Raw genomic sequence first — 25300 nt, forward strand, 5'->3', positions numbered from 1 at the left:
AAGAAATTTAAATACTTTGGATCTTTTGTTCTCCAGCCATCTTCCTTCTTGCCACCAAGGCTAAGATGCCACTAAGACTCAGTTCTGTTGCTCTTCCTCAAACGCTTCCATAGCTCACCACTGCCCATGAAAAAGATCCAAACTCCCTGTACTTGAGGGTTGTGTGTGTGTGTGTGTGTGTGTGTGTGTGTGTGTGTGTGTGTTTGTGTGTGTGTGGTTGGTTGTGGGGCTTGAACTCTGGGCCTGGGCACTGTCCCTCAGCTCTTCAGGTCAAGGCTAGTGCTCTACCACTTTGTGCCACAGCACCACTTCCGGTTTTCTGAGTGGTTTGGAGATAAGAGTCTCACAGACTTTCCTGCTGGGGTTGGATTTGAACCATGATCCTCAGATCTCAGCCTCCTGAGTAGCTAGGTTTACAGGTATGAGCCACAAGCATCCGGCTACTCGAGGTTTTTTAAATCAAAGATATGAACCCAAACTCACTTCCCTCTGCTCCATAGTCTATAGCTACAATGGACTTCACCCTGAACTTTCCACCCAGCCACTCAGCCACCTGCTAGACTTGAAAGCCAGACTATAGCTTATTTACCCAATATAAGCCATACTGGGCCTGGCACAGAGCGTAACACATGGAGACACTCCACAGATGTCTGCTCAACCCAGCAGAGACTCTGCCCTTTGATCATCATGGGAGCTCAGGAGGAGATCTAGTCAGGGCACATTTTTGTCCTCTTAGTAAAATGTATTCTTGATGGATTGTTGGAGGCGTGTGCCAAGGGCAGCACTGACACTCCTTGAAAACAGGCCACTGAGCCTTCAGAAGTGAGTCTTCTTTTCCCCAGGAAGAGTCAGCATCTGATCCCTTTCATCCCCTGGTACAAGATAGGACACAAGACAGACACAGAACAGGTGCTTCTTCCTTCCCCAACCTTGGCACTCTTGAGGGGCCAAGAGCAAGCAAATGGGGGCTGAGGTGGCTCATAAGCGAACCATGGAACAACTGATGCCCTGTGAGCCAAAATGGCTGGACAGAACAGAAAATATACTTTCCATTAGTACACAGTGATGGTCCAGGGTTCTAGCTCCTCGGACAAGTCTTGAGGCAAACAATACAGCCTCCAAATACTTCAAGGTGTGCTCACAAAGATCGACAACCTCAACTACTTCCTTGCTGTGAATAGCCAAAGATGGCTGGAAGATAGCAGGTGACAGTGGAGAGGGCATCCTGTCCTTTTTCCAGACAGGAGGGAGGCATCTTTCTGAGTCCTGTCCACTTTCCTGACATCTCACTGTCTTGCAATGGCTCTGTACCTGCCTTCCAAGGCCCTGCCATTCCTAAGCTTCCTCCTTCCCCTGCCCTGAAATGCCCAATAGGACTGGTCCGCTCAACAGGCCACAGCTCTGTCCACATAGGGCTTTGTCTCTCTATCATGCTCCTCTGTCCTACTCAAACTCCATCTGCCCTTTGACACACTTGAGTTTCCATCCTACCTGAGTCAAAGCTCAACTCCTCCAGCATTCATACTGTACACAGATCACTCCCGGCTGCCCAACCAGCAGGTCAGCTCTACATCCTGAGTCAAGTATTCCTGCTGACCTGAAGATATTCCCTCAGTTGTTGCCGCTGGATGGGTGGCCTCAGATGTACCTACATGGAGGAACTGCCACTAGCCCCGGGGGGGCAACAAGAAGGAAGAAAACTGTCATTTTCCAGACCTCAACTAATACCAGTGCCCCAGCACCTTCACAGATATGACTTCATTTAACATTCTGCAACAATCCTGTTAGGTAGATAGCATCCCATTGTCACAGAGCAGGAAAACCGAGACCCAGGGCTGGTGAGAGGGGGGCTAAGTACCTTCCCAAATCACAGAGACAGGGGCTGGGAAGGTGGCTCAGTGGTAGAGCGCTTGCCTTGCATGCTCGAGGCCCTGGGTTCGATTCCTCAGCACCACATAAGCAAAAAGAAAAAAGCCGGAAGTGGCGCTGTGGCTCAAGTGGTAGAGCGCTAGCCTTGAGCTGAAGAGCTGAGGGACAGTGCCCAGGCCCAGAGTTCAGGCCCTGCGACTGGACCCCAAAAAAAAAAAGAAACCAAATTACAGAGACAGTGAGCAACAGAGCCAGGATCTGAATCTGCATCAATGGTTTCCTCAGAATCTGCACAGGAAGATTTGCTCTCTCCAACACCATGGCTCCATGTAATCCTCAGTGCAGTTAGGCCTGTAAAGGGCTCCTTTCCCCTTGCATTGAGGGGCACTGCCACAGCCTGGGGAGAAGCCCTTTGTCAGAGGTTCAGACAAAACCTATTGCAAGCAAGCCCTACCCTCCTGGAGCCTTTGTTTTATTTCGGTCAAACTCCAGCACTATGTCCTGGTCTGATGGTGACCTGATCCAGCTGCTCTGCCCTTCAGGGCCAATGTTTGCTAAACAGGCTGGGCTTGAGGAAGCTCACTCTTTGCTCATGGTGACAAGGGGCAGAAGGCAGAAGAAAAGGGAAGTGGCACATGTCCATGGTGGTGGCCAGACTTGTGTGGGCCTGTCAGCATTGAACTGGGCAACACTGTCTTCCCCCCTGAGTCCTCCTCTTAGGGCTCTCCTGGCCTGTATGGGTATGGTGAGCAAAGACAGGCTCTGGTCGGCAGGGGCAGGAGCCCATGCAACAGAGCCATCTGCCTGGCCTGCTGGCAGCTGGCAGGTCTCTAAGATCTACTATGCTTTCTAGGGATCAGGACCAAGGTGCCCATAGGTATACTATCGATACTAGACTTTCAATGGGTTAGAATCTCTGAAGTCTGTTTGAGTACTTTTTAGTACTCAGAAGCAACCTAGTAGTCACTTGTCAAAGAAGTTTAGCAAATCATAGAAAAAAAAAACCAGAATAGAAAATAGAAGAGTACACTACATCCAGTAAGAATGAATGTTTTATATTTTGGTTTAGTAATAGATACAGACCAGCTCTGAGATCACAATGTAAAATGTCTATTTCTTGCTATAGATTATAGGTATAAGCCATTCAAAAGCCACTGCATATGTCTTAGGAGCACAACCAGAGATCCACAACTTGAACTGCTTGAGCACGGCCTACGACAGGTCACTGAGTGCCTTTCTTTCTGCTGGTTCCTTGGAGAGGCTTTGCTCAGGGAGGTCACAACACTGGACAGCTTAAGAAATGGACAGCTGACAACCAGACTGGCCCAGCCAGGTGCTGCCTGTCTGGAGGCAGGGGAAAGCCAAGAGGAGCAGTTAAGGGCCCTCCCACAGCAGCTGGGTGGGTAGGGAGGTGATTAATCACTGGAGGCATCCTGACTGCGTGCGCTGCGTGACCTGAGTAGGTGCTGAGGAGACACTGGCCTGTGACTGCCTGGGCCATTTCCTTCACACCCAGAGGCTGAGCTTCTCCCAGACAGAATAGAAAGCCACAGGTGTGGGGCCCTACAGAATCCCAACAGGATGTCCTGGTATTAGCCTCCATACCAATGCTAAGCCCTCCAACGGGCTGGGCAGCGGCAGGTGCCCTGTGTCCAGACTTCGATGGGAGAAAATGACCTGCTGGTGAACAGCTATCATCTTGTTCTCACAACTTTCTGCTCGGCATTGCCTGCCCTGGCTTAGCCCAAGGAACAGGGTGCTCCGTTTGAGACTTTCAGTGACATGTCTTGCCCAGTACAGGCCAATGTCCTTGGACAGAAAGAGTTTCTATTTTAAAGAGCTTACTGATAAGCAGTCTTTCTGCTGCCACTTCTGAATGATGTAGCAGTAGCTGCTGGCTCACTGCAGACCAGTCTGGCCTTCTACCCGGAAGTGGTAACAGTCTTAACTGAGCTGTGGAATCCCCAAGTCCAGCAGGAGTCAGAGCTGGCAACTCTTGGACAACCTGGGTCCTTGCTTTCCAGATGTATTTGTTGGAGGTAATCAGGCATGGGTCTGCATAAAACTTGAGGTCCCTGAGCCTGGAGGTGTCTTGTTCCAAAGACAATACTTGGCATTTCAGCTTTCAAAGGGATTTCTTGATTACTCCCTCGTTGCTATATAGGAAACTGCTTTTCCAGATGCCTTTCTGGCAGGCCTGAGCCCTGGGAAGGCCCTTGCCATAAATGGAGCATTTCTTACTGTTCTAGTCATGCGAGGGCCTCCTGCCTGAAAGCCTTGGAAGCTGTTCGTTCGTTAATTAACTGAGCTGTTGGTGCCCCACAGTGGGCAGACTGGAAGAGAAGGTATCAGAGACTCTAGCCAGAGCTAAGTTGACAGAACCCTCATGTCTAGATGTGATGGAGCCCATGCCAGGAATCCCTGACTCCTGAGGCACTGGGCATTTGGACTATAGGTTGAGGCTATGCCTGCAGGTCATTTCTGAGCATCTGCCTGGTGACGATGAGGCTTGCAGTGTCTCCAAGCATGGGAGGCCAGGAATGAGAGAAGTGAATCTTGGGAGCTGGGATGGTCACTTCACAGTCCAACCTAGAGCATCTGAAATCCGTCCACCCCAACACAGCCACCTTAGGCTCTTTCCTTTAAAAAGGAAGAATTTTTTTTCTATACCAAATGAGCCTCTTTCTTTTTTGCCTTCATTTCTAGAACATCAAGCAAAGGGATAGTCCTAAGGGCTGTGATTTAAACAACTCAAGCCTGGAAGCGTAGCAGGCTCCACAGAACTCAGCAGCCCAGGCAGATGCCAGAGAAACACAGAGTAGGGGGCACTGTGCTTGGCCAGAACCAGCCCCAGCCCCTTTCCCCCGCCACACACACCCTCACAGTCGGGAAGCCACGGATGTTGAAGTCTCTGCAGACAGCGTTGTTGACCTCCTCAGCACAGTCTAGAACAGCAAGATTCAGTACTGGCCTCCAGCCTGAAAGGACAAAGAGAACAGTGGGTAAATGAGAGGAGCTAGCTGCCCCCACCATGCAATTCTCCACTGCCACCCAGCCTCACCGCACCCAACAACGGAGCTCCATAAGAAAGGTCTCACCTTGCTCGGGAAAGGAGCTCTAAGATACTCCCTTTAGTTACATTTAGCCAGAGCCTGTGCTAAGGATAGACTTACCTAGAAAAATAGGACTGGCTTATAATAATGTCTGTTCCCCCAAGTACTCTATGGGGTGAGAGTGGGGCTGGAGGGGCTAAGAGATGTGAGAGGAATCTGGCCTCCTAGAAAAGATCCCAGGATCGCCTCTGTCTCTCAAGTCCTTGTAGAGGTGAAGACTTCCAGAAAGGTAGAGAGTATGCGTCAAGGGGCTTGGAGTCCCAGTAGACCCCTGGTGACTGAATGATGGTTGCTGAGGACAGAGGTACTGTAGTCATCCAGCTTAGATGGTATGTACACAGGGGATTGGGTCCTCAATAATATAGGCAGCAATTGTAAAAGAGAAAAGAAGCAGCTGGAATAAGGGAAGGAAAGAATGTAAGAAGGAATGTAGGCCGGTCTGGCAGATTAACCACACTTCTTCACCAGACTGCCAAGCCTCTCTGGGAAACTAACTGGCAGGGACAATAATGCACAGGCCAGGATGAGTGAAGCGGAAAACCAGCTCCTATTCAGGCAGTCCTTCTGAGCTCTGATTCTAGGTCAGGGGCCCCGGAAGCACCCACATTAGTTCCACCCACATGAGGCTGCTCCAGCTTCCAAGATACACACATGAGGCCACACTAACTGTGAGAAGGCAGTGGCTAGTCTAAAGCTATGTGACACAGACCTCCAAAAGCTTGGACACTAGAGAGATCAGTCCTGTGGACCAAGGCCTGGGCTTTGCTGAAAAAGTGGAAATTGAGTAGAAGCTTGACACTCAGGCCATCGGACCCAGAATGCATGGCTGGAGGCTAGAGGGAAGGAAAGAGGAAGAGGGGACAGTAGACTAGGGAGAGAAATTTAAAGAGACCAGGCTCTCTGGAGAGGAGGCAGTGGTGGGAGACCTGGCAGTCAATCTCGACAATGATAGGAAGAGGACACACTGAGTAATGTAGGGACCAGGTTTGCCCCATCCCACCCTGGAGCCACTGGCTATGCCTTAAGACGCAACCTGATAGAGTCTCAGCACAGAGATCCAGGCTTCAAGTCTTCCATCAGTCCCCACCCCCGCCAAATAAAATCCAGAAGTGGAGTTATGGTTCAAGTGGTACAGCACTAGGAGCACTTGAACAGATAAGGCTCAGGGATGGTGCCTAGGCCTGATTTCAAGGGCTAGGACCAGCACCAAATAAAAGCAAGGAGTAGTCCAAGCAAGTTGGACCTGAGAAAGGGAGTTTGCAGCAGGGTGAGTAAGGTTTTGCTGCAGGTTTTGCCCTGACCATAGGCAAGGGCACCCAGGCCCTTTCTGTTGCACCCTGTCAAAGGGAAGACCAAGGAGGGTAAGAACTTAGGTCACCTCCTAGAGCCAGCTGGCACATTCTACACCTGGCTCCTTCTGGTCTGCACCTAGGGTTCTAGTTCCCTGGTCCTTGGGGGTCCACTTGTATCCGTGTGTCAACTAAATACAAAGACAGAAGAAAGGAGGCAAACTGGCCTCTCTTTCACCAGGGAGGGTGTGCAGAAGTCTCCCAGGGTGACTTGGCAGATGGCCAAAGACCCAAAGGCCGCAGCTACTCCTTTCTTATCCAAGAAGGGCAGGCCACCATCCCTCAGGCCAGCTGGTATGCACTGCCCCTCAGGCAGGACCTGAGAAGGAGAGGTCAGGAAACTAGCGTCCCAGACCACATACTGGATCATCACACCACACCCCCACCTGTCCCCCTGCAAATGAGGACATGGACTGAGAAGCCTCGTAGCTTGTCCACTTTCTCTGGCTGGGAATGTGGCTTAGTAGTAGAGTGCTTGCTTAGTATGCACAAAGCCCTGGGTTCGATACCATAGTACCACATAAATAGAAAAGCTGGAAGTGGCACCATGGCTCAAGTGGTAGAGTGCTAGCCTTGAGCAAAAGCAACTCAGGGAGAGTGCCCAGATCCTGAGTTCAAGCCCCAGGACTTGCAAAAGAAAAAAGAAAAAAAGAAAACACACTTTCTCCCCTGCCCACCTCACCAGGGCCAGGAAACTACCTTTGCCATTTGTGCACTTTGCTCCCATTATAGCCATTCTCATTAGAGTGTGGAAGAAATGTGTGTCTACTAGTAAGGAATCCTTCTCTGTAATTCACAGCAGTCAGCAGCCTAGGCTCAGCTCCAAGAGAATGATGCTATCAAGTATGTGGACTGAGTTTGTTGTGTGCTCATTTTATCTAGCTGAGTGCTCTCAACAACCCTATAAGGAAGTAAGAGGGCATTTATCTCTGAACCTGCTTTCTTCAACTATAGGATGGATTAGATAACATACTCAAAAGAAGGAAAGCTAATTAATGGTGAACCTGGGGTCTAAACTTAAGATTTGAGTGAAATTAGGGTCTGAACCCAGGATATGAGCCAAGTTGGTGGGTCTGAACCCAGGAGTTGAACCTTCAAGCTAATCTCAAGAGGATTCAGGCCAAAACAAACAGCTACTCTGTTGGTCCCAATGGGGACAAAGGAGGGAGGTGGGTCAGCAGCAAAGGATTCCAGGAAAGGTGATGATGCCCTGCCTTTTCTTCTTCCTCCTATTTTGATTCCCTGGGCTCTTTGAAATGGAACCAGTGTCTTACCTGGAGTGGAGACTGGTCAGAACTGGGAAGGTCCCGAGCAAGTAATGTTTCTTGGGACTATCCTTGTTAGTACCTTAAGGAAGCTAGGGCAATTGATTCAATTAGTATTCAATTAAATGTATTTTGTAAGAAGCCATTGGTTTGGACTGAGCTCTTGCACTAGGCCCAAGAGACTAAGCCAAAAATGCAGTCTCTCATGCTGCAGTCACATGCCACGACATTGCAACTAAAATGACCTGACCTTCCAAGAAATCAGAGGAGAGAAGTAACAGCCAATCTCCAAACAGGCCAGTTCTAGCCAACATGATAAGGCCTCAGTGCTTTATTGTTTACAAGGAAAGAAACTTTTTGTTATTTCTGCCATCTTCAGCCTTTCCTGTCTGGAAAGCCACACTTTTCTGCTCAGCTCATTGGAAATAGGCATTCTACTTTCTAGAATGAAATGTTATCCAGTTCTAAAATTACAAATAAAAACCAGTTAAGATCTGAAAATTAAATTTGCCTTATCTGAGTGCCCACTGCTCAAGCAGAGCTGCATTTAAGTAAGTGCCTGCTGTCTGGGTAAGAGAGATTTTCTGCTGTAGTGACTTTATTTTATTTTATTTTTGTGCCAGTATTGGTACTTGAATTCAGGACCTGGGCACTGTCCCTTAGCCTTTTCACTCAAGGATAGTACTCTACCACTTAATTTAATTGGAGATAAATCTCATAGCCTTTCCTGCCCCAGGCTGGCTTTAAACTGCAATCCTCCAGTCTCAACATTCCGAGTGGCTAGGATTACAGGTGTAAGCTATGAACATTCAGCTGGTAAAGCAACTTTAATACCACAGCCCTATTCACTATTGAGAAGAAAGTTTCAGGGGTTGGAGGCATGGTTCAGTTGGTAAGGCACTAGCCAATGAGCAAAAGTGTTGAGTTTGAATCCCAGACTTGGACCAAAACAGAGAAGTGGGGGAGGGAGGGGGAGGGGGGTGTAAGTGGGGAGGAAGTTTCTGGGAGCAGTTGTGGACATGTACAGAGTAATTTTTCTAGTAGGAAATCAAATAGGAAATGGAGAAAGAGAGAGTTGTAAGATAGTAATGGACGGAGGATAGCTGCACTGGAAATTCTGCTGTGACCCACGAAGCTTCTTCTGGATTCAGAGGTAGAATCCCTCTGCAACTCCAAAGTTCAGGAAGGGAACTAGATCCAGACATGGAAGACTTTCCCAAAGCTATAGCGTCTGGAGCTCTACATGACTCCCATCTTGGCTTCAGCTTCAAATGAGGGCCAGGACCAGTGTTTCTACTGCCCTTTGCAGTTCTGATAACCATTCAGGTTCTAGATGGCAAACAATTCTTGGCAAGGAAAATGACCATGTTTCTGCTGGATGTTAAAGAAACCTGGACCTTCAATAAGGCCCAGAGGCAGAGACTCAGATGTACCCAAGCTACCAAGAGCCAGTAAGATCAGTGCTCCAGTGATTAGATCTGACCTAGTCTCATTTCTGACTCCCCCACCCAAGTCTTCAGGAATATATGCTCTAGGCACAGAGCTAGCTTATATCATGCCCTGCTACACAGTGCTATGCCTTCACCACCATATTCTATCCCCTGTCCAAGGCTTCTGGGCAGTGAGGTCACGGCATGGACAAAATGCCATGCCTACCCCTCACACCTGGCTGACATCAGGTCTGAGTCAAGAGGAACCACAGCCCCAGTAGAAGATTCTGTTGCTCACACTGTCATTTGGAATCCCAAGGCTCAAGCCATCAGTTGACCTGAGTATTTAGACTCCCACCATATACTGGGCTCAGTGCTAGGTATCACAAGAACCCATGTAAGAGATGTTATCTGTGCCTCAAAAAGGCAGGAAAAACATAAGACAGGGAAAACCAACAATGTCTACTATGGCTCCACTGAGCTCAAACATTACAAATAAATCTCATCCCTATGGCTCTGAAATGCTATTTTTCTATCTGGAGTACCCTTCTTCCTCCACCCACCTCTATTCCAGCCCAAACTCTGGAGAGTCTGAAAGAACTGGGGTCAAGCTGCCTCCACTAGGGACTGGGTGAGATAGTTCACACTGGGTGAGATAGTTCACACTGGGTGAGCTAGTTCACACTGGGTGAGATAGTTCACACCTGTAATCCTAGCCACTCTGAAAGATTGTGATTCAAGGTCAGTCTGAGTAAAAAGTTATTTGTATTTCAAACAAGACACATGAGGTAGTTCACATCTGAAAGCCCAGCCATTAGAGAGGGAAGAGGATAAAAGTTGGAAGCCAACCTAGGCAAAAAAAAAAAAAAAAAAAAAAAAAAATGAGCACTTAGCTGAAAAACAAAACTAAAAGTTAAGGACTGGAGACATGGCTCCAGTGATAGAGTGATTGCCTAGCAAGTGTGTATTCATAAACTGCTTTGTTGAATGGCAACTCCTTTGTACACCTACTTAAAGATAATAAAAATGATTTATTAAAAAAACCACATACTCACACATACAAGATATACACTGTGCTTGCCCAAGGCTCACACCAGTGGGACTGCCCTATCTTGAACTCAAGCCTCCAGAATCATGAGGCAAAATGAACATCATTTTACCTCATAGAATTACAGGAAGATATTCATGTCTCAGATATTTTCTCGGAAAAGATTATCTACGTAGCCATAACATAAGGCCAGTGTATAATAAGTAACTGCTTGAAGAAAGGTCATTGGTGATCAAATTATCCCTCGGTCCCTTGAATTCCTACAACAAAAAAATGGCTAAACCACTCCCGTGATGCTTTTCAAACACAGCTTTATACTGTTGCCAATTTTCTTGCTCTGTGTGGTTCACTGCCCCAACTGCTATGTAAACAATGCTTCATGACTCAATAAATATTTACTGAATGATTAGCTGGTGAATACTAATGAAGTTCTCAATTGGACAGAATTTCTCAAACATACAAAGAACCAGCAAGAGCTTCTGAGGAACAGAAAGGGGCAAGGTCCTCAGAAACACGTGTTTTACCGCAGGCAGTGACTGCGCCAAAAGACCTTCCACACTGGTCACTGACCAGACACACTAAATGCCTGAAGCCAGCTGGGCAGGATGGCAAAGGGCCTGCCCCCTCCCACACCATCCAAACACTCTGTTCCTGCCCTAAGATACGTCTATCAGCACAGGGCAGTGTGAGAACTGCTCTCTGCCAGCCCACAGTTACTTTTTCAAGGAATCTCGGAGCACAGATGCTTCTTAGGTCTTTGGAAGACTTTTTCTTTTCAGGGAAAGACTGACATTCCATTTTTTTTTTTTTTTTTGTCTTTTGCTGGAGGTATTGGGGTTTGAACTTCGGGCCCTGTTGGCCAAGCAAGCACTCTACCACTTGAGATACACCCCAAGCCCTTTTTATGCTTTAGTTATTTTTCACATGGGGTCTTGCACTTTTGCCTGGTTATAGCCTCAAGTTAAAATCCTCCTACTGTGGCTAGGCCTCATTCATAGCTCCCTAATCCTTAGAGGGATTATAGGTGTATCTCACCACAGCTAGCTTAGTTGGCTAATATTTTACCTGGATTTGTGTCAAATCACGATCCTCCTCTCTTCATTTCTCAAGAATCCAGGATTACAAGTATGCGCCATTTCTCCTCCCCCTTTATTTTCAGTACTGTCCTCAGAGACTTGTACTTGCCAGGCAGGTGACCCACTGTTGAACCATGCCTCCAGCCTTTATTTGCCAGTTATTTTGAGATAGGGTCTTACTTTTTGCCTGTGGCCCATATCTGAATTGCCATCCTGTTTTAGGCATTCTACTGGGATGATAAACAGCACCAACACACCCAGTCTCTTTTGAGGAGTCTTGTGAACTTTTTGTCAAGCAATCACAATCATCCTGATCTCAGTCACCCAGGTAGCTGGAATAACAGGTGTGTATCAATCTACCTAGCTACTGGTCGAAAAGAACAGGGGATGGGGGGCGTAGGCATAAGCATTTTGCCCAGCCTGACCTTGAACCATGATCCTCCTGGATCTCAGTCTCCTGAGCAGATTGCAGGTGTAAACCACTAGACCTAGCCCCTCCCCCCCAAACCCCCCTCCCAATACTCCCCCCCCCCCCCCCCCCGCACACATACACTTTTTGGTGCAAATATTAGGGCTTGATCGAAGGGCCTTGCACTCTCTTGGCTTTTTTGTTCATAGCTGGCACTGTATCACTTAAGCTGCATTCTCACTTCGTTTTGCTGGTTAATTGGAGATAGAGTTTTACAAACTTGTCTGCCTGGGCTGGCTTTGAACTGTGATCCTCAGATTTCACCCTCCTGTGTAGTTAGGATTATGGGCATGAGCTACTAGTTCTCAGCAATTCTTTGTTTGTTTTAAATTAATTTAATATAAAAGTGACATTCAGAAGGGTTACCATTTCTTAAGTCAGGTTATAAGTACATTTTTTTCTGGACAATGTCACTCCTTCCTTAGCGCGCTCCTGATTTTTCCCTCTCATCCTTGCCTACAAGTTGTATGGTTCATTTTCAACATAGTACCTACTGAGTGCCACTGCTGTATTTCTTTTCATTTTTTTGAGACAAGATCTTGCTAAATGGCTGAGGCTGGCCTCAAATTTACACTCCTCCTGGCCTCAGCCTCCCAAGTGTGGGAGGTTGCAGGTGTGCACCACCAGGCCCAGCTTGAAAGACCCCTTTTGGAAGAGATAACCCTAGTACAAGAACAGACTAGGTTAGTCTCTGGATGTTCAACTCATAGGAAAACTGAGCTATAAGAAGCCAAACACATGAATCAGCTGGAAGGTAATCTTTCCTTTAGCATTCTCAAGGAATAAGAAAGAACGTTTTAGATCATATCCCTTTATAGCCATTGAAGGCCTCCTACAGCTTCAAAGTGGAAACTGATTAGGGCACTTTTACGCTGTTCAGGCCCACACTGTCCCCTGAGATTATCTCCCCTTTGTGTCCCAGTTCCATGGAACACATTCTTCCTCCCTCCTGCCCAGGCCACATGTGTTGACATCACTAAAATAGTGTGAAGGGCTGCTCAGAGGTGGATTGTGGGTGACAGGATCAGGGAGGCATGTGGTCCCTCATAAACTGGAGGAAAAGGGTTTATACATTTTGTTTAAAAACCTATTTTCCAGGGCTATGTAGCTAAATACATACATGCAATTCCATCTAGCTTCTTCAATGATACCTTTGCAAGGTACTAAAGGGAGGAGGGAAGCTGAGTTGGAAAACTGATACCTACATATTGTTGAGGTTATCAAGAAATATCAATACCATAACAACAGTTATAATTCTTCTTTCTCTAGAAAGCCCTAAGTCCCTAAGATGTCAATAGTTCTCATACAATGACCATTCCAGGACCATTTAAGAGTCCTGCCAGTACCCTAGCACCAAAGCCAGAAGTTGCTCAGTTCAGAAGCAGAAAATCAGAAACAAATCACTACCACCAGACATTCCTGCTCCCTCAAATGCTGCCTGGGCTAGGTCCATGAGATACAACACGGATCTTTAAACTGTACAGAGGAAACTGAGGTAACATATGTTCATCAATTAGTAAGGTATTTGATATATGTATTCAGTAAATATTAATTACAATAGTGACTCTAATTCCTCAATTCCAAGACTTGGGTTTTTAACCATTGTTACATTTCTACAATACAGTACGCTTGAAAAATCTCTATAAATTTAGTCGGTTTCTTATCCTGCTCCCCCTCAGGCTGTTATTAAATGAATGGCGCATCTTACAACTGGCATCTTCAAATCAAGAAAACATGGTGCTAGGACTCAGGCCAGAGAAAAAGGCACATGGAGAAAGGGCCAAACCCACCTGGTAGGGGCTGCTTTTAGTCAAGCTTCTGGGTCCGTAGAGTTAAAGGTCCGAGAAGGCCCAGGGACAAGGGGAAGAGATAAGGATGCTGACCGGAAGCCAAGGAACTGGGAGTTAGCAGATCAAAAGAGACTAGGGCCAGAAACAGGAACATTGCCCTGTGTGGCACTCACCTCAAAGACAACCATGAGAAAGGAAATCTATACACCAGCTGTGTCAACTAGCCACGGGGCGGAGAAAGGCGGTGGGGGCGGCAGGGTGACGGTCAATTCCCTTTCCTCCCAGCATCGATCCAGGGAAGCTAGGGAACTCGGCAGGTGACATGGGTCCCTGCGCCCCAAGAAGAAGACTGGCCCGGGGGAGGCCCTAAGGGGTCCAAGGAGCAGGAGGAACAAAGGAGACCCCCTTTCAGGCATAGGGGCAACCCCCTGACAGACGACCGGCGCCAGCAGAGGTTCGAGGGCCGGGAAGAGCGGAGAGGAGCCCCAGACGGGAACCGAAAGGGGCAAAGGCAGAAATGGAATCAGGAGGATGAGAACGCGAGGGCGTGCGAGGGGCAGAGCCGGCCGGAAGGCGGGAACCCAGGCAGGCGGCGGGGCCCCTAGGAGAGGAGGGTGGGCGCGGGGGAGGGCCTCGGCTGCTCACCCTTGACGTCCTCGGCTAGCGCCTTCCACATCGGGGCGAAGGCGATGCAGTGGCCGCACCAGGAAGCGAAGAACTCCACCGCCCAGGCGCTGCTGGAGTCCAACACGGTGCCGCGAACGGTGTCCGCCTGCAGCAGCGTCAACGGGTCGGAGGCCGAGTAGAGCACCGAGAGCTGGGCCGCGCCAGAGTCGGGCGCCAGGAGCAGCAGCGACGGCAGCAGCAACAGCAGCGGCGGCGGCGGCAGCAGCGACCGCCGCGGCCCCGAGTGGCGGCCGTACCTCCCCATCCCGGGCGGCTGGATCCACCACCTCCGACAAGTTTGTGACCAGCCGGGGCCGGGCGGCGCTGCGGCACCCGGGGCCTCCGCCCGGAGGGCGGGGCCTCGCGACCACGCCCCTGTCCCCGCCTCCTGCCCCGCCCCCTGCCGACAGGCCTAGGGCTTTGAAGCCAGTCGACCTCGAACTTGGCGCGGGAGTCGCCCGGGCAGCGAGCGCCCCCTGGGCGGTCAGCTGACTCCCTCCGGGATGCCTGACACGGTTCCCGCCTCCGGCTGGAGGAAGCGAGCGGCCAAGCCCAGTCCCAGAGAGTGCCCTCCGCCAACGGAAGGCCCCGGGCTGGGGTCGCTGGGGAAGGTCATTTGGCCTTTCGAGGCCTCTGTATGCGACTGAAGCGGAGTCCGTTGGGATGGATGCTACTGAGCCTTCTCCTGTTCTGGAAAGTTCCAGGAACCCCACCACAGTAACGACGTGGCGAGGCCGGAAGGAAGAGGAGCACGCGGTAGTGCAGTGTGCACGTCTGTGAGGCCGCCACGGCCCGCGAGGATCGGATGGGATCGGATGGAGGCGCCTGCCCCTCGGAGGCCCGGACCACCAAAGGGCGCCATTGCCGGAGGGAGGCCTCGGGGCCGCGCACCGGAAGCGGAAGCGCGCTCCACGGCGGCCGCGGGCCCGCCCTGCCTCTCACCAGTAACCTGACCAGGTCGTCAGGGTGAAGACGTTCGTGGGTTCCCACTGTCAGCTTTTGTAGCTCCAGGGTCTTGTGAGTTGGTTTAAGGGGAGAAGGTGTTGGTCAGACGTTCGGTCTGAGGTTGGTGCCTAGCCCACCCTACCTGCCAGTCCGCTCACACCAGACTTGCTCATTCGAGGTTTCCGCGTTTACCGCGCTCTCACGACGAAGACTAAGGCCGTAAACAGAAGAGACGGTGAGGGTGCCAACTTACCTTATTTTTGAGGCTAAAGAGATGGAACACAAGTAGAGGAGAAGCAGGTCGGGTGCCGTCCAATTCTATGAGGAAATAAGACAGGAGGAGGTGCTGTTTTAGAGAGGATGGTCAGGGACAAGCCCATCCCTAATATTTGTAGGGACTGTGTCCGTAGTACAAATGGAAACCACATGAGATCCTATGTGTCTGGGGTGTTTAAAAATTACAAACCCGCTGGGCTCCAAGTGGCTCACGCCTGTAATCCTAATTACTCAGGAGGCTGAGATCTGAGAATTGCCATTCGAAGCAGGCTGGGCAGAAAAGTCCTTGAAATTCTTAGCTCCAATGAACCACCCGAAAACTGGAAGTGGCTCTGTGGCTTAAAGTGGTAGAGCTCTAGACTTGAGCAAAAGAGCTCAGGGACAACACCCAAGCCCTGAGTTCAAGTCCCACAGCCAACAAAAAAAATAAAAATAAATTACATACCAAATTGAAGTGTATGTGTGTGTCAGTGCCAGTACTGGGGCTTGAACTGGGCCTGGATGATGACCCTTAGCTTTTTTTCACTCAATGCTAGCACTTTACCATTTGAGCCACAGCTCCATTTTCTGCTTTTAATGTTAAGTTGGACTTTCCTGCCCAGGCTGGCTTTGAACCACAATCCTCAGATCTCAGACTGATAAGTAGCTAGGATTATAGGTGTGAGCCACTGGCACCTGGCTTCCAAATGAAACTCTTACTGTAATATTTCCTACTTTTTTCACTTGACAATGCGTACCTTGGAAGGGCAAATTGAAGTTGAGAAACTTTGGACATTTCTGAGATAGGCAATGGAATGTAGTGACTTGTGGGTAACTGGTTTCTGGTCTTTATCCTTCCTCCTCCTCTTTGCACCTGTAACATCCTTGTTTGCACTTCTGAGTTCATGCATATCTCCTACACACAGCCACTCTTTGCTCACTCCTTTTAGAGTGACCTTGGGAAAAGGGCAATTCAAGATGTTTCCATGTTGCCTGCCAGTTGCTATAATGACCTTGAGCTTTAGGGTCTAGGCATCCACAGAATAATCACAGAACAGGTGACAGCTTTGAATGGTCACTTGTCCTTGGCTCATGAGTTTCTTGCTTTGTGGAAAGTTTCGGGCATGACTAGAAGAGGATTGGCAAGCCCCCAAGGTTGATACTCCTGTTGCAGTTTAGTAAGATAACATTTGAAACCAAAACTTCAAATGGAGACCAGAGGGAACCTTGTGTTAATCTGGATCAGAGCATTAGGAGCAGAGGTCTTCATGTGTTAACTTTTTTGCTCTGTCCAAAGTCTTAAACTGTATAAAGATATTATACTGTTGGAATGTTAGTTACTATACCAATTCCAGATTCTTGGAACTCTTCTTTAGGATTGAGCCCCTGAACAGCTTCTATGACCCACTTTCCTCACTCTTTAACAGATACAGGAACAAGAACTGGTCCAGAGTCATAAAAATGGAGGATCCTGAGTAATTTTGTATTCCAGGGGTTGAAAGTATTCCAGAGGTTGGAAGTATTGCAACTGCTGGATCAGATTTGCCTTCAGATGTTTCTGTTGTTAAACAATGTTGCAGTTACCTTTAGGAGACTTTGTTTACTGAATAGGAGGAGTGTCTGGGAAAGAAAGACACTCCCCCCAAGATAAGTGCACTGAGTTGCTTTTTTGCATATGTCTTTCAGAGCATCATAAATGGTAAAGGATATAGACTAGAGAACGTGTCTTGGCAGGGAGGCTGAAAGATGAAAGGACTGAAAGTTGTAAAGTCGGAGATTTTAATACCTTGTCAAAACAGAAATTTTCAACCTTTTAAAGTCTTGGAAACCTTTCTTCTAAGAGTTTGGAAAGGAAGCTTAACCAAGCTGAGGCGGCAGAACCTACTTTCTGTGGGCTGTGGGATTCTGGAGAACTCCAGGCTCCCGGCGACACTATTTGTAAACAGGCTACAATCTTGCTGATTGTCTTTCCTGGAGCTCCTGGGATGAAAAGCTGAAAGAGATCGAAATCTCTGAGGAACACAGTGCAGATAGAGACAGAGTGCTGAGGAAAGTATTGGAAATAGGAAGTGGCCCTTAAGAATTTTCTGCCAGGACCCTTTTTCTCTCTTCTTATGCATAAATGATAGGAAAGTGGACCAGGCCACTGAGATGAGACAGTACTACCAGTAATTGCTAACACTGTACCTGCCATTCTCATCACTGCAGGTTACACATTTAGTCTTCCTAACCCTATGAGGTTGATATTATCCCATTTTACAGATGAGGAGACTGAAGTACAAGGAGCCCTGGTGACTTTCCCACTTGTGAATCATTCATGTGTTATGCATAAATAAAAGAGGCAATTTGAAAGTCTAATGAGATAGATGGTAAGAGGAATGCAGCTTCTACATAAATACAGATAATTATGGTGAGCAACAGAGGAGTATTTGGTAAAATATGTCACCTGGTAGCAGAGCATTAGATGACTTTCCACTTACTCACCTGCACCAAAAATCAGAAGGTGTGAGAAGCTAGAGGCAAGTGCCCAGGGAGGGTGTCTTGTCTCTTCAAAAGGTGCCTTCAAGTCTTCCAGATTATATCTGTTTTATATTAATTGATTTTTGTTGCTAATAACACAGTGCTACAGACTGGGTTAAGTTATAAAGAAGAGAGGTGTCTAGGCCTAGGTACTGAACCTCAGCTCTTCAGCTCAAGATTAGCACTCTACCACTTTAGCCACAGTGCTACTTCCAGTTTTCTGGTGGTTAATTGGACATAAGAGTCTCCCAGACTTTCCTATCTAGGCTGGTTTTGAACCATGATCCTCAGATCTCAGCCTCCTGAGTAGCTAGGATTACAGGTGTGAGCCACCAGTGCCCAGCTAAGAGAGATTTATTTATGATTTGTAGTCTGACAATTCAAGATCCAGAAGCCACATCTAGTGATGGCTTCTTTTTTGAGGGGTGGGGAGAGGGTGGTAACTGTGGTTTGAAGTCAGGGCTTCACACTTGCTAGGCAGTGCTCTACCACTTGAGCCACACTCCAGCCCTTCCTGATGGCCTTCTTGCTGGCATAGTCCTCCTAAGGTGGTCCAGGGCATCACAGGCCAGGACACAAGGGGCACATGTGTGTCTGTCATCTGGGCTTCCCTGTTCTTAGCACCAGGATTCAATCATGGGTACTCCACCCTGATGATCGTATCTAATCATAATCACCTCCCAAGGGGCCTCACCTCAAAATACAGTAGTCAGATTGCTTCCACTTCTTTTTGTTTTTTCTTTCCCAAAGGAGTCTCAGTATGTTTTTTCTGGCTGCCTTGAACTTTGAACCTTCTGTTCCAGCCTTTAGAGTACTTGAGATGATAGGAATTATAGGTGATTACTACCACAACAACCTAAGTTTCCACCCTCTTAATACTTCACAATGAGGAGAGGTTTCAACACCTGAAGTCTTGAGGTATATGCTCAAGCCATCTCCAAACTATAACACTTTTAATATTGAGGAACAGTTAGAATTCTCATCTGAAAGGTGCAAAACAAGTAGTTTGTATCAGGTATGACAGAACAGAGAAGGCACATTCAAAGGGCTCAGGAAGGGGTTTAATGGAAGAACTCTATACAGAGGCATGTTCAGAGCAAACTTAGGTACTAGCAATGGCAAAAGAAAAAGACAGTTCTCTTAGCACTCACAGCAGAGGAGATAAGAGGGTGAAGTCAGTGATGGAAACCAGTGAATCCAGCAAGAGGGACCACCCTACTGGAGTTGTAACCACAAAACGCCATGCTGCCAGAAACACAGGGAATCTGGGAGGTGCTGGGAAAGTATAACTTCCAGCTCTTTCCTCTCAGTCCTCTGATCTCTTGCCAGTCCCTCTCATTGGCTAAACTAATCAAAGGCAGAGAGTGAGGCTGCTTTGATTATATAGTGCATAGAGTTGGTATCTACAAGAGAAAGTACGTAGAAGGTGAAGAATGTAAAATATAGTTCCTAGCACAGGGTCCCTAAACATGGGCTCTTAGAGGCTTTAGCAACAAGAATAGGAAACAGGGGAAGTGGAGCTCTGTGGCTCAAGTGGTAAGAGTGTCAGCCTTGAGCACTAAAGGCCAAGTGGGAGCAAGAAGCAGAGTTCAAGGCCCAGTACTGCGTGTGCACATGCATGTGTGCGCGCGCACACACACACACACACACACAAATGGAAACAAATTCCTGTACCTCCTTTGTGAGTCTCCTGGATACAGATTGGGGGCTAGAAACCTACCCAGCCACAAGAATAACCCAGCAGAAGTTAAGTCAGCAGTTCTTTCCATGTCCACACTCAATCCATTTACCTTATTCTGCACCTCTAGAGGAAACCAAGGCCTGAAGAATTGGAAGGACTTGCTCAAGGCAAGGTAATGACAATCTTACTTAACAGCATAGCCACTGAATGATCAAGAAGGAATATTTGAGGCAAAGTGCCATGTTTAAATAGAGCTTCCCTCATCCCAGGTCACCTGATGAATAGCAATACAGAGAGTGAGCAAGAGGGAGAGAGAAGCTAATTATTAAGAATGAATGAATGGAGTATATACAGCTCTCTGGCCAATGTTAAAGGTTAAGGCCTTCTGACAAAAAAAAATATCTAAAGTAAAAGGCAAAAGGACTGCATGGGTGGAGAATACCCGGCCTTCCCACAGAAGGGCTAACTTTGTGGTTAGGTTTACTGTTGTTATTGCGGGAGCTTTAGACTGCTGGAGTAGATACTCTAAGTTAGACCATTTTCTGCAGTGTTCTCTGTGAAAGGAACAATTTGTAAACCTTTTCTATTACAAGAGTATTCTCAGAAGTGGCCTGAGGAGAAGGTAAGTATAATGGTATCAGCACATGTAAGAGGCCACACTAGTGGATGAGGTAGGGAGGGGACAGGAGGAGCAGGGCCAGGTGGAAGAGGGCAGTCAGCTGAGGCTGACATGGGGACGCATTCTTTCTTCCCTGAAGGCATACGTTTTGGAATTCTGAGAAGATGAGAAGATACAGTAAACCAGCACCTTGGTCTATTGGAGTCACTATACATGAATTTCAGTCCTTGACAGCTGACTTCAACTCTTGAACATTAGCTTCTTCAGAGCAGTATTTTGAAGTGTGCAGTTCTCGTACATGGGTACTGTGCTGATTGGATCATATTTAGGTGTGGCTCCATCTGTGGCTTCCATGACCAGTTCTTAGACTAGTGAAGGCTCTAGACAGAATTCACCTAGCCAAGGATTCTCTCTTTCCTTTCTCCCTTTCTTTCTTCCTCCCTCCCTCCCTCCCTCCCTCCCTCCCTCCCTCCCTTCCTTCCTTCCTTCCTTTCCTTTTTTCTTTTTCTGTCAGTCGTGGGGCCTGAACTCTGGGCCTGGGCACTGTCCCTGAGCTCTTTAGCTCAAGGCTAGTGCTCTACCACTTGAGCCACAGCACCACTTTTCTAGTGGCTACTTGGAGATAATAATCTCGTAGACTTTCCTGCCTAGACTGGCTTTGAATGGCAATCCTCAGATCTCAGCCTCCTGAGTAGCTAGGATTACAGGCATGAGCCACCAGTGCCTGGCTGTTTTTGGTTTTGGTTTTGTTTTGTTTTGTTTTGTTTTTATTTTTGAGACAAGATCTTTTTTATGTGGTCCAAGCTGGCCTTTAACTTGCAATCCTCCTGCCTCAGCTTCTGAGGGCTGGGATTACAGGTGTGTTACCACTATTCCCCATTCTGTAAATATTTTTTTAAGAACTAGAAACGTTCATCAGACTGGGTCCTCCGGCTGTAATGACTAAAGAGGAACACTGATAGTAACTGCCTGAAGCCTGTTGTTCATGATGTTCTTTTTGCTTCATGTCCTTCCTGTAGCATCTTGAAAGAAGTCACAGGAGAGATGTCTCAAATGCTTATTATCCTTGTTTTCTTACTGAGTTCATTTGTTAGGACTGCCATAATAGAGGGGGAACAAGGTGGTGTAAACAATAGAAAATTACTGAAACTGGAGGCATAGCTCAAGTGGTAGAGCTCTCGTCTTGAGTAAAAAAGCCAAGCAAGAGTGCAAGGCTCTGAGTTCAAGCTCCGTACTGGTACAAAAACAAAACCCACAAAGTTGCCAGGCACCAGAGGCTCACTCCTGTAAGCCTAGCTTTACTCACAAGACTGAGATCTGATGATTGCAGTTCAAAGCCAGCCCAGGCAGGAAAGTGTGTGCGACTTTTATCTCCAGTTAGCCACTAGGAAACCAGAAATGGTCCTGTGGCTCAACATGGTTAGAGCCTTGAGCAAAAGAGCTCAGAGACAACACACAGGCCCTGAGTTCAAGGCTCACCACCACCAAGAACAACAAAAAACTCACATAGTTCGGCTCTGGTGGCTCATGCACTACTCAGGAGGCAGAGATATGAGGATCAAGATTCAAAGCCAGTATGGGCAGAAAAGTCCATGAGACTATCTTCAATCAACCACCACCAAAAAAGAAAAAAAGAAAAAAAGCCAGAAGTGAATCTGTGGCTCAATTAGTAGAGTTCTAGCCTTAAACGAAAGAGCTCAAGGACAATGCTCAAGGCCCTGAGTTCAAGCCCCAGCATTGGCACACACATAAACCCCATACAATAGAAACTTAATGTCTTATGGATCTGAGGCCAACAACCTAGTTCAAGTGTCTCCAGATGAGTTTCTAAAGGAGAAACTGTTGCAGGCCTTTTAACACAGGCTCCCTCTCAGCCTTAGGTGATTCTTGGCTTGTAGGTAGCTTTCTTCTGTGCTTTACATAAGTCTTCCCTCCATGTGTTTCTCCCTCTGTGTCCAAATTCCTCTCTAGTCCTGAGGAATTAGGAACTACCTTAATGACCTTATCTTAATAACCTCTGCAAAGGTCTTATCTCCATAAGCACACTTTGTGTGTGTGTGTGTGTGTGTGTGTGTGTGCACACGCGTGTGTGCGCACGTGCATGTGCTGATACTGGGGCTTGAACTCAGAGCTTGGGCACTGTCCCTCAGCTTCCCATTCAAGGCCAGTTCTCTACCACTTGATCCATAGCTCCACTTACAGCTTTTTGTGGTTACTTGGAGATAAGAGTCTCTCCAGTTGCCTGAGATGGCTTTGGATTCTATTGTCTGATTTCAGCTAGGATTACAGATATAAACTACCAATGCCTGCCTTAAACTCACATTTTCAGGTTGGGCTTAGGACTTCAGCATCTTGGGAGTGATTACAATCCAACCCATAATACGTTTATTTTGTGCATATATGCCTCCTTATTATGAAGGTCTCAGTTTAAATCCCTTCCCTTGGTGCTTTTCCCTACCCACCTGTTTAGGGTCCCCTTCCTCCGTCATTACTGTGTCTTTTCCTTCACAATATTCTTCTGGCAAGAAACCTCTGCACTTATACTTTTTTTTTTTTTTTGGTTGGTCATGGGGCTTGAACTCAGGGCCTGGGCGCTGTCCCACAGCTCTTCAGCTTGAGGCTAGCGCTCTACCACTTAAGCCACAGCGCCACTTCTACACTTATACTTAATAACGAGATTCTTGCTCAAATTTGCATCTTCCTACTGTGGCTGAGCATTTTTTCTTCTAATTTTCCTTGTGATATTTTCCCTGACCTTCGAATTATTTAGAAATGTAACATTTAGGGGCTGAGAAGGTGGCTCAGTGGTACAGTGCTTGCCTTGCATGCATGAAGCCCTGGGTTCGATTCCTCAGCACCACATAAGCAGAGAGCAAAACTGGAAGTAGCACTTTGGCTCAAGTGGTAAAGCACTAGTCTTGAGCTGAAGAGCTCAGGGACAGTGCCCAGGCCCAGAGTTCATGCCCCACAACTGACAGAAAGAAAGAAAGAAAGAAAGAGAGAGAGAGAGGGAGGGAGGGAGGGAGGGAAGGAAGGAAGGGAGGAAGGAAGGAAAGAAAGAAAAGAAAGGAAGAAAGAAAAGAAAGAAATGTAAATGTTTAGAATTTTCCTTAAGGTGATTGATTTTGAATTTAATTATATAGAAATAATATTTTAGTCTGATTTTAATTCCTCTCAAATTCTTTAGATTTGTTTTGTGGTCTTGTATATGGACTCTCTAATGAACACTTTAACACACTTTACAAGAATGTATATTCCCCAAGTTATTGATGGTTGAGTTGTGAAAATATCTTCTAAGGTCAAAGTGGATGATACTGTTGTTCAACACTTTTACTGATTTTTTTTTAATCTAGTGCTATCATTTACTGAAAGATAAATGTTAAAAATCTTTTACTGTAACTATGAACTTGTTTTTCAGTTCTGTTTGCTTTTGTTTCATATATTTAGAGGTTCTGTTATTAAAAACATATATTTATGATTGTATAGCTTTCTGACAATTGATCCTTTTATATTAAAAGTATCTTTTTGTATTTGGCAATACTCTTTACCTTTGGATTCTGCTTTCTCTGTTATTAATATACTCACTGCATTCTTCTCAATCTTAAACTTATGACATTGTATCTGTGTCTTCTTGTCAAAAGTCTATCTCTTAACATGTTTAGTTGGGTATTGTTTTTTCAGTAATTCTCACAATACACATTTTTCTTTTTGTGGTATTGGGGATTGAACCTAGGGTCTCACACATGCACTGCCATTGAGCTACATTCCCATCTTTGTGGTCTGTCTTTTAACTGGAGTGTTTAGTACATTAACACAATAAAGTATGTCCAAATGCAGCCCACCCTCAAACTGCCATAAACTAGGAGTTTTTTGGTCAGTTATGGGACTTGAAATCAGGCTCTGGGCACTGTCTCTGAGCTTTTCCACTCAAGGTTAGTATTCTACCACTTTGAGCCACAGCTCCACTTCTGGTTTTCTGGTGGTTAATTGGAGATAAGGGTCTCATGGACATTCCTGCCCAGGCTGGCTTTGAACCATGATCCTCACATCTCAGCTTCCTCAGTAGCTAGGATTACAGAGGTGCCTCGATATTTTTTTATTACATATTATTTCCCTCTTGCAAGCGTTGACTGCCTGCCCTCCAGAATCTGCCTGCTTTTTTTACTCTTCAGCATCTATCAGAAGTTTTTAATGTGATTACCATGCCCCTAAAAGCGTATTGTTGTTTAAGTGAGAAGATGAGGGAAGAGGAAAAAAGTCCTGCTTTAGACATACAAAAATTATTTTATATAAAAATTTGTTTTATATAAATATAGCAATAAACAGCTTAAATGATAATCTATTACAATCATCTTTCAATTTATCTGCATTCCTTTCTGTATCTAATCTTTATAGCAGATTTTTTTCTTTTTCCTTTCTTTCCTTTTTTCTTTTCTTATACTGGAATTTGAACTCAGGGCCCTGAGCTGGCTTGCCTTGCTTGCTCAGCTTGCACTCTACTACTTGAGGCACACGTCTAGCCAATCTCTCTGCTGGTTAATTAGAAATAGAATCTCTCAGACATTTTTGCACAGGCTGGCTTCAAACTGTGATCTTCAAGGCCTCAGCCTCAATGTAGCTAGGATTATAGGCATGGACCAATAGTACCAAGCTATGTATACCAGTTTTTAACATTGTTATAACAGTAATACACATATAAATCCATATTCTGGTTACATAACACTGCAAACCAATGGTATACTGGAAGGCACTTAATAGCTTGCTCTCTGGGGTTGGGAGTGAGCACTAATTAGTAGTGTTTGCCAGTTTCCCTGGCATAAATACTTCAATCCTGGCTGATTTCATGTTACTGACATGACATCATTGAATGAGGCCTAGGAAAGAACATATACAGTTGCCTCTCTCAAGCCTGTATGGCCTGGCTCCAGCATACCACTAATTATAGTGGTTGTATAATATTCCATTATAAGAATGGGTAACAATTTACTCAGTTACTCCTAGACATTGAATATTGTGATTGCCTTTAATGATTTATGGGCATAAACTCTATTTATATCTTATTGGGTCAAAATAGATGAAAAATTTTATAGCTCATGATATTCATGGTACTTTCCAAAAGTACTATGCCAATTTATATGACCACAGCTATATACAAATATACAAGTGGTTTTCTTTTCTTTTACTTACAAAGCAAGCACTTTCCCA

The 25300-nt window shown here is 46.6% G+C and overlaps 1 protein-coding gene across 2 annotated transcripts in view; it reads right to left on the minus strand.

Annotated features, from left to right (window-relative positions):
* Positions 1-14393, minus strand: part of Qsox1 (quiescin sulfhydryl oxidase 1) — a 35042-nt gene extending 20649 nt beyond the window's left edge. For both annotated transcript variants that reach the window (XM_042674465.1, XM_042674464.1), the window contains exons 1-2: positions 14055-14393; positions 4747-4847 (exon numbers count right to left, since the gene is read on the minus strand). In XM_042674465.1, coding sequence (XP_042530399.1) covers positions 4747-4847; positions 14055-14340 — 387 coding nt within the window. In that variant the 5' untranslated portion in view covers positions 14341-14393. The remainder of the gene's footprint in view (positions 1-4746; positions 4848-14054) is intronic.
* Positions 14394-25300: the final 10907 nt, after the last annotated feature.

The sequence above is a fragment of the Dipodomys spectabilis genome, unplaced genomic scaffold, assembly GCF_019054845.1.
Source record: "Dipodomys spectabilis isolate Male_0828 unplaced genomic scaffold, ASM1905484v1 ptg000019l, whole genome shotgun sequence".
NCBI classification, from domain to species: Eukaryota; Metazoa; Chordata; class Mammalia; order Rodentia; family Heteromyidae; genus Dipodomys; species Dipodomys spectabilis.